The sequence below is a fragment of the Salvelinus alpinus genome, chromosome 9 (assembly GCF_045679555.1).
Source record: "Salvelinus alpinus chromosome 9, SLU_Salpinus.1, whole genome shotgun sequence".
NCBI classification, from domain to species: Eukaryota; Metazoa; Chordata; class Actinopteri; order Salmoniformes; family Salmonidae; genus Salvelinus; species Salvelinus alpinus.
The window spans coordinates 72,544,306-72,554,466 of record NC_092094.1 but is presented as its reverse complement, the minus strand read 5'-3'; the positions used below and the strand labels follow the sequence as shown (position 1 = coordinate 72,554,466).

The 10,161-nt window shown below is 41.2% G+C and overlaps 1 protein-coding gene across 1 annotated transcript; it reads right to left on the bottom strand.

The window, feature by feature from the left end:
- Positions 1-655: 655 nt before the first annotated feature.
- Positions 656-2,460, bottom strand: LOC139584071 (5-hydroxytryptamine receptor 1B-like). Its single transcript, XM_071415586.1, has one exon. It carries the CDS (start codon positions 1,992-1,994, stop codon positions 852-854), a length of 1,143 nt encoding a protein of 380 aa, XP_071271687.1. The 5' UTR covers positions 1,995-2,460; the 3' UTR covers positions 656-851.
- Between the last annotated feature and the right edge of the window lie 7,701 nt (positions 2,461-10,161).

Genomic DNA, 10,161 nt, shown 5'->3' with positions numbered 1-10,161 from the left:
TTCACAATGAAAAAGAAACGTAAATTATGTACACACTAGTGTATGCAAAACAAAAACATAAAAAACACATCATCATGTTAGGAAATAATCGCATCAAATAAATTAGATTATTGATATGATTTGGCAAAAACTGGTTGAATCAACTTTGTGTCCATGTCATTTCAACCCCAAAAATCTGTTAGATGACGTTGAATCAACATGGAAAACTGATTGTATTTGCAAAAAGTCATCAACGTAAGGGCATTTTGTATTTTTTTCACCCAATGTTTTACCTAAATCCAATGACATGGTGAAATGTTTTGTTGATTTCATGTTGAATTCACGGTAGTTGACAACTCAACCAAATGTAAATCAAAACTAGACGCTGAACTGACGTCTGTGCCCAGTGGATAATGTCATAGCCAGCCAAGAAGTAATGGTTTCAGTCGAGTCTGGTTTGGATAGCTATTACTAATGATGCAGCGGATCTGAAATGCAACGGTCAGTCGCGCAGGGAATTACGCGCAATGCGCCGCGAGCCACCATAATCCCCAAATGGGAGCCCTTGCAAAACACAAATAACAAATCTGAATTTTCCAACTGTCAGTTTTTTATTCAGTTGTATTCACAATTTATTATAATCGGCTTAAGTATATATTACATATTAAACCTGAATTTGAGTATTGCGAACGTTAGCTACTGTGTAAAAATTGTGGTCCCCATAATACCATCATTTCATAAAGGTTTATCGTGACCTAAATTGCATCATATGAATGCATTTACAGATATAACACCACACAGGGGTATCTGTATTGTATGCTGTATTGTATAGAGCAATAATGCAAACAAAATAGGACATGGAAGACATATGTTCAGGATATGCAAAATCTGAAGCGTAAGAGTTTATGGAAAGCTTTTTTAAAGTGATCATTGGACATGGTATATATAATTGGATTGATTAACGAGTTGAGATAACCAAGCCAGGTGAAAAAGTCAAACAACTCGGGGTAAAAACAAGTTTCACATGCGGCCACCACCAGGGTGTATATGAAAAAGGGCAACCAGCATATAATGTATGCGCCTAATATTATTCCCAATGTTTTGGTCGCTTTCCTCTCTCTAGCAGCTGATATTTTTTTCTTCTCCAAAAGTGCGTCAGACACGGTTACTTTCACATGGTTCTTACTTGCCAAGGACCCCGTGTCACTGAAGTGGGTATCGTGTCTTTTACACTGAGTAGATGATGTCGATGCCACAGATCCAGGGGAGTTGGTGATCAGGTGCGCTGAAGTGAGTCTTTTCCCTACCTTTTTGGGTGACTGTTTCAAAATGATCTTACGTGCTTCTAAGTATATCCTTCCATAAAGCACAATAAGCAGCAGAGTAGGGATGTAGAATGCTCCAAACGTGGAGTAAATAGTGTAGAAAATGTGATCCGTGTTGACATTGCATTCAGTTAACTCCTCCGCTTTCACCTGGCGCCAGAAAAGCGGGGGCAGGGAGATGGAGATAGCGATGACCCAAGCCGTCACGATCATTCCCGCCGCGCGCGCTGGCGTGCGCTTTTTGGAGTACTCAACGGCGTCTGTTATTGCCCAGTATCGATCCAAAGCGATTACGCATAAGTGAAGGATAGAAGCAGTGCAACATGTTATATCTGAGGATAACCAAATGTCACATGTAACTTGTCCCAAAGTCCAGGTGTGACTCACCGTGTACAGGACGCATATTGGCATCACCAAAATGGACACCAAGAGGTCGGTGACAGCTAGAGACGCTATGAGAAAGTTTGCTGGAGTGTGCAGTTTCTTAGACTGATAAATCGTTGCAATGACAAATGCGTTGGATAAAGTAGTAGCGAGTGTGACAACGAAGAGAATCACTGCCAAACTGGTTTGATACGCCAAACTCTCATCATTTTCATCAAGCTCTGAAGATTCTGTCACATTGGTATCGTTTGTGATATTCATCATTTGTCCATATAATACAGGAGTTGACTGGAGTTGACGCTCCATCCCCTTAGTCGCTTTTCTCCATCACTGATTGATTAATCATTTTGAAACAGTGTGGTCAGTCCAAAGAGAAGGGATATTCTTCTTATGTTGCCAAGTCTCCAACATCCATTTTTTTCTTAATAAATTTCAATCAATCTAGTGAAGTATTTTGGGACAGGAAACATTGTTGTCCGTTTCTTCTTCATTTTTTTTTCATTGCAGAAGCGACCCAATTATAATTGTTGATGTAAAAAAAGGATTTTGAAGTAAATATCCATTATGTACTCTGGAAAATGTATAACAACGTCTGTCCTCAACTGTTTTAACAGTTTAGCTATCTGAACAAAATAAATAGTATGTATATAGAAAGTTTATCAAAATAAACCTTGAGACTGATGAAAGAACAATGACTTGCAGCCATTTGACAAATGTTGCAACTGCAAGCTTACCATTTGCATTGTAATCCTTGTCTCCTGGAGCTGTCTTACAGGCTGCTTCAGTTGAATGGGGAGGAGACCTCCACTCTTGGTTTTATACAGCTGCTGCCGCCTGCCTCTGACAGCAAACATTAACATGCAGCATTGATCACAGTGATTCTTCTGGAGAGGTGAGCACATCTCCACTGGGTCATAGTGCCCTGCGATTTCTACCTGTCACCATGAGTCATGTATTTACAACTTTATCATTAATATCCATGCTTCCATGACCTATATTGAACCTGAAACACACAAACGATAGACTACTAGAGATAAAACAATTTCAACATAGAATAGATCCATCACTTCCTACATCTGTCAAATCATTGGCCACTCATGGTCTGAGTAAATACATTACCAGAGGCATTGTATACCTTTACTGCATTTAGACAATAGGCCTACATATCACATCAAATCATTATTTTAATTTCCAACACGTATAGTAGGCTACAATGGTCTTGAGCTACGTGTATCTTCCAAGGTTGTGGTCAGATAATATGTATTGTGCTGGGATTGGGAGACTGCAGAGCCATTTTCATATAAAAATTATTAATGTTCTCCAATAAAAGAGAAGATTCCTCCACTTTGTGTGAAAGTGTAGTCATTTATTTGGCAGGTAGGAGTAGAGGTGTGACAGTATTCCCAGTGGAGGGACATGTGAAGGTGAAGCATCTCTCCTCCATCGTATCATGTGCACCAGAGTGCAGGGTTAGGGGGCAGCATTTTCACGTTCGGATGAAAAACGTGCTCAGAGTAAACTGCCTGTTACTCAGGCCCAGAAGCTAATATATGCATATTATTAGTAGATTTGGATAGAAAACACCCTGACGTTTCTAAAACTGTTTGAATGATGTCTGTGAGTATAACAGAACTCATATGGCAGGCAAAAACCTGAGAAAAATCCAACCAGGAAGTGGGACATCTGAGGTTTGTAGTTTTTCAAGTCATTACCTTTTGAATATACAGTTTAAATGGGGTCATATTGCACTTCCTAAGGCTTCCACTAGATGTCAACAGTCTTTAGAACCTTGTTTCAGGCTTCTACTATGAAGGGGGAGCGAATTAGAGCTGTTTGAACCAGGTGTCTGGCAGAATGCCATGAGCTAATTCTCGCGAGTTGCGTTCCTTTTCATTTCTAAAGACAAAGGAATCGCCCGGTTGAAACATTATTGAAGATTTATGATAAAACATCCTAAAGATTGATTCTATACATCGTTTGACATGTTTCTACGAACTGTAATAGAACTTTTTTGACTTTTCGTCTGGACTTTCGTCTGGACTTGCCCGCGCCTTTCTGAATTTCGATTGGTGAACTAAACGCGCTAACAAAAAGGAGGTATTTGGACATAAAGATTAACTTTATCGAACAAAACGAACATTTGTTGTGGAACTGGGATTCCTGGGAGTGCATTCTGATGAAGATCATCAAAGGTAAGTGAATATTTATAACGCTATTTCTGACTTTTACTGACTCCACAACATGTCGGGTATCTGTATGGCTTGTTTTTGTGGCTTAGAGCTGTACTCTTATTATTGCATGTTGTGCTTTTTCCGTAAAGCTTTTTTGAAATCTGACACAGCGGTTGCATTAAGGAGAAGTATATATTTAATTCTATGCATAACACTTGTATCTTTTATCAAAGTTTATGATGAGTATTTCTGTAAATTGATGTGGCTCTCTGCAAATTCGCCGGATGAATTCGAGGCACAACATTACTGAACCTAACGCGCCAATGTAAACTGAGATTTTTGGATATAAATATGGACTTCATCGAACAAAACATACATGTATTGTGTAACATGAAGTCCTATGAGTGCCATCTGATGAAGATCATCAAAGGTTAGTGATTAATTTTATCTCTATTTCTGTTTTTTGTGACTCCTCTCTTTGGCTGGAAAATGGCTGTATGTTTTTCTGTGACTAGGCGCTGACCGAACATAATCGAATTGTGTGCTTTCGCTGTAAAGCCTTTTTGAAATCAGACATGATGGCTAGATTAACAAGAAGTTAAGCTTTAATTTGGTGTATTGCACTTGTGAATGTATGAAAGTTAAATATTTCAAAACAATATTTTTGAATTTCACGCTCTGCCATTTCAGCGGATGTTGTCGAGGGGTTCCGCTAGCCTTAAGATTAAGCTTGTTTGATTAGATCTTATTGGAGTTTTTGCAGCTTGAGTCAGGCAAATGTAGAGTGTAGAACTTTCTTTAATATCACAAAACATAATGATTGTCATGGTGTCTTTCAAGTGTGTGCCACGATAGAAACTAAATTTAAAAAATATTGCTTTGCAAATGAGACACATAAGGACAGGGAGAGACCATCATTGACCAGCATTGATGATACTATTAGGAAACCATACCAATGCATGAGGGAAAATACTTTGATCCTTTGTGAATGAAAGAGTACTTTCTTAGTGTCAAGCTATGATCAAAGTAAACATACATGTATTCCATCACATATTGTGGCACAATCTGTGCTGTTGGTGAGAGAGAGACTTGGAGTGCACTTGTTGTCTGATTGAAATTGTGGTTTTGATTGCTCACCATCGAACCCTTTCCTCCAATCAGTCACAAAGCCAAGCATAATGAAAAGGATATTTAAATTTGTACTTCCAGGGGCGTCATGCACCCCAAATATCTGAGGGGCCACAAAGTACATGAGGATTGCTGGAAGGTAGTCCGCAGGGGGCTATGCACCCCATCAAGAGGTTGGAGAATTTAGTATTTTTCAAACACCTGAAACAGCGTTTCCTGCAATCTAGAGCCATAATCATTATGCTTAATTCTATGTAAAAAAAAAAATGTATTAATCTGCATTTTCTAAACATACCTCTTGAGCTGTCTGCATACTCCTGACTGGTGGTTATTTTTTTTAAAGAAACTAAATATGCTTCTCTTCATCTCTGCTTAAATCTGGGTAAAATGCCAACATTTACATGTTTGTGAGAGTATCATCTTTCCATAGAGTGGTCATACTTGTTTGTAGACGGTTCGGACACTACAGACGTTTTGTGAGAAGACCGATTTTCGGGATTTCTCCTGGTCTGACAGACATCGCTGTAGCTCGGCCACCTTCCACTGAGATGCGGAAGGTCGACATTGGCGGATGCTGTGAATTGAGACAGTTATCTCTGGCTTAAACAGACAGATTTTGATGAGGATTTCTTTATTATGCTAAGTACATTTTCGCGGGGCGCGGAAATCAACTTTAGGGCGTTTTAAAGAAACTAAATATGCTTCTCTGCATCTCTGCTCCAATCTGGATCAAATATTGAAAGGAATGTGAGTTTTATTCAGTACATTTGGTAAATGCTTGCTTTTCTAAAGTATTTTCTAGACAAGCTAGCTACTCTGACTTTATTGATAGTTAGTTATGAGGTTGGGAGATTAGGAACCTATCTGGGCTAGCTAAAGCCAACTTCATAAAATTGCTAGGTGGCTGGTAGTGTCTTGGTCAGTTTCTCCATAATTCAAAGGTTTAGGTGTAATAACAATGTGGTAATGTGGTGTGGTAATAATAAACATGTCCAAGGATCGCTGTGCCCTTTTGGTACAGATACAATGGATTTATATGGCAATTTAGTTATTCTGTTTCATACTTTGCAGAGACTGAAAACATCATGTCATGTAAAAAAAAAAAAAAGGTCTGGAAGCAAATATTCCAGCATTATTATTTTTTATATTACATTTCTTCCAATACGATATGGACCATTGGGCCTGCAACAAATATTTATAGTACATGTAATATATTTTTGAAAGGGGGCACATCAAAGGCATAACTTATTGACTTTTTTGCTAAGTAAATATCTCCATAAATGACAGCAATCAGCTTTTAAATGATGGTTTATGATGTATATGATTGACATAGGGTATTTTCCCACTGGGCACAGATGTCAGTTCAATGTCTAATTTTGATTTACATTTGTTTGAGCTGTCAACTAACGTGAATTCAACGTAAAATCAACAACAAATGTCACCATGTCATTGGATTTAGGTTTAAAGTGGGGTGAAAAAAATATGAAATGCCCTTACGTTGAGAAGTTTTTGCAAATCCAATCAGTTTTCCACGTTCTTTCAACGTCATCATATCGATTTTGGGGGTTGAAATGACATGGAAACAACGTGGATTCAACAGGTTTTTGCCCAGTGGGTTATTAAGAGACATTATTGATATTTCTCACAACCCACTGCCAGTGCAGTAGACGAGGATCTGAAGATCAATTCCATCCAGCACATTTATGACCCATGAAGTAACCAGTCATGCCACTGCAGAGATGGAGAGACTGCCTTTCATCACCTTAGATAAAGGCACAAGAGGCATCATGTCAGCCATATGTGTATATATAGCAGAAAAGTATTCAAATAGTATGTATTTTCTTTCAAATACTTTAGCTGCGCTTTATTGAGCTTGACTTACGAAATGGAAGCAATGGAATAGTCCCAGAAGTGCAAACCTGTTACCCCAACCATCTGGCACTCCATGCAGGCTCAATCAAACACTCAGTCAAACTTTGCTGATTGACATGTTGATTGTAGACCAAGTTTGAAGTGTACTGGGTAGCTCAAGTATTCAAATGACAATAGAATGGATTGAGCTGCTCTTTCAAGCAGGCTTATTTAAGAAGGCCAGTTTCTCTGTTCTGAACTAATATATGTCAAGGGGGAAATTACTTTTACATTTCTTCACATTTGGTTCAAAGGTTCAGAGCTCCCTTTGATTTCCTTTAGTCATCTGTTCAAACTCTGGTTTGACCTCTAACAAAAGCATAAGATATTATGGTGGCAAACAAGCCAATGGGAACTTTTTCAAAATTGTTCAGGGATGACAAAGTGGTGTCAAATATATCATAGTTTGTCCACTGGGCACAGACGTCAATGCAACGTCTATTCCAAGTTGGTTCAACGTAATCTCATTGAAAGTATGTGGAATCCCGCGTTGATTCAACCAGTGTGTGCCCAGCGGATAGTTATCTAATTTCAATGAGGAACCATAAACGTCTTGGCGCTGGCTTAGTGCGGAGAATTTAACGTAAGATTCTTCACACTTTTTGGACTGTCTGCGGTGCGTCATAACTGTCAATACAATTGTAAACTGTACTACGTCTACGTCACCTTTTTGTTACACGAGGGGAGGCCCTCGGGACATGTTAAATACAGGTCTGTCAAATAAATGACAAAGAGTTAGCCAAAGTGCCGAGGTTTACTACAGATAAGACACACTAAATACAATTCATAAAACAGGTCACCACAACTTGAACCGACTCACTGGCTGTAACTGTGGCTTAGAGGGCACACACAATGAATTAGCAGCAGGGCAAGAAATAATAGCAAGTATTCGAGTTTTAATCCTTGCGCATGTACAACACTTCTAGGAGAATAGCATGCACAAGTGTGTTATCATCTTACCAAATTAGCATGAGGAAGCGCATGTGAATTAATAAGACTTGCCTTTTCTTTAACTAAATAGTTCCCTCCTAAGAACAGCCAGCCGTAAAGGTCTCTGGGGAAGTGGTCACAAAATGAACAGGTAGACAAACAAACATTTTTTTTAAATGAACTAGTCTGCCAAGTAGTTTACTCCAATTAGGGGAGGGGTGGTAGGGTTATGGGAAAATAATAAAGAAAAATATATAAAGAAAAAAAAAAAAAAAATTTATATATATATTTACAAAAAAATATACATTATATGGGGGATTGGAAATGATGCAGACAATTACATTGATGCAAGCCACAATTTATCCGCAAAATTAAAGCTGATTTACCCCCTAAAAATACAGTTCATTTGCTAAGGTGGACTAGACAGAATACCAAACCCTACCTGCCTACCGCAAGGCACACAAACGAATACTACAGTAAGAGCAGTGATAAGCTGCTTCTCCCCAAAACAGCGTTGAAGACGTTGCAAACCTTTGACGAACTGCCACAACCACAGCCCACGGGTATGGACAAGAGTGTGCGCCCTTCCTTCTTCTTCTTCCGCTTCTTCTTCTTCTTCAAGGCTTTATTGACGGACTATATTCAGAAAGGCGCATTGCTGCCTTGGGGTTTGGGGTAAAAACTGAGCTACCTGCACCCTTCCTTGTCGTCCATGGCACAACTGTTACTCAGGTATCTCTTCCTACTCTGTGACAGAAAGGGTTGATACAATCAATATTCTCCATTTGTTCCTCTGTCGTTTTTAATAAGTGTATGAAAGATTTTCACCACTCGTCCATGACAGATGTGTCTCAATCTAAAGAGATTGCTGTGAAAGATAGGCACAGATCCCGAGTAGACAGCCATACCCTCTGCCCGAGACAATAACGGGAAGCCGGGGTCCGGTGGCGGTCTGGAGGTGGTCTTAAGAAGAGCAGACCGGGCTCTCTTCCAGGTATGGCGACAGTGGCGTACAAACATCTGGGCCGAGGGTATGCTGACCTCTTCCTCTTGCTCAGGGAAGAATGGGGACTGATAACCCATTGAACACTTTAACGGCGAGAGACCAGTGGCTAAGCAGGGAAGTGTGTTACGGTCGTATTCCACCCACACAAGTTGCTGGCTCCAGGTGGTGGGGTTGGCGGAGATGAGGCAACAAAGTGTTGTCTCCAGGTCCTGATTGACTCGCTCCGACTGGCCGTTAGAATGGGGGAGAAACCCGGAGGACAGGCTGGCTGATGACCCAATGAGTGTGCAGAACACCTTCCAGAACCGGGATGAGAACTGAGGACCGTTGTCGGAGACTATGTCCCCTGGAAGTCCATGGATCTGGAAGACGTGCTGCACCATGAGCTGGGCCATCTCCTTGGCTGAGGGTAGCTTGGGGAGGGGAATTAAATGGGCGGCTTTGGAAAACCTGTCCATTATCATAAGGATAGTGGTGTTGCCATCAGATGGAGCGAGACCAGTGGTGAAGTCCAGGGATATATGTGACCAGAGACGGTGAGGGACAGGAAGTGGTTGAAGGAGGCCAGCCGGAGCTTGCCGATGAGTCTTATTCTGAGCACAGACAGTGCAGGCGGTGACGAACACGGAGACGTCAGGAACCATGGTGGGCCACCAAAAGCGTTGTCGCACAAAGGCCATGGTCCGCCGGGTGCCAGGGTGGCAGGCAAACCTGAAGAAATGAGCCCATTCCAGGACCAGGGAACGGGCAGCGTCTGGGACAAACATCTGGCCCACCCCCAGACCTGGTACTCTATTCCCCAGATGAGTGCAGCCGCCAGACACAAAGTAGGAAGGATGGTCTCGGGGTTCAAGGGAGTAGCAGCGGGGCTATAGCGGCATGAAAGCGCATCCGGCTTAACATTCTTGGACCCTGGAAGTAGGAGATGATAAAGTTGAATCGAGTGAAAAGCAGCGCCCATCAAGCTTGGAGTTGAGATGCGTGGCGGTGTGGAGATATTCCAGGTTCTTGTGATCCATCCACACAATGAATGGATGTTCAGCCCCCTCTAACCAGTGCCTCCACGCCTCCAATGCCATCTTCACTGCGAGTAGTTTTCGATTTCCCACATTCTCCATGGTATTAAGATGATAGGAGAAGAAGGGGCCGGGATGCAGCTTTAGGTCCAGGGCAGAATGCTGGGACAAGACAGCCCCCACTCCGATGTCCGAAGCATCAACCTCCACCATGAATTGACGGGAGGGGTCCGGATAGATTAATATGGGAGCTGTGGTGAAGCAATGCTTTAAGTCCAGGAACGCCCGGTCAGCAGCTGGGGACCATCTGA

Excerpts from the sequence above, each read along its gene's own strand:
- LOC139584071 (XM_071415586.1), bottom strand. The coding sequence starts at position 1,994 with ATGGAGCGTCAACTCCAGTCAACTCCTGTATTATATGGACAAATGATG.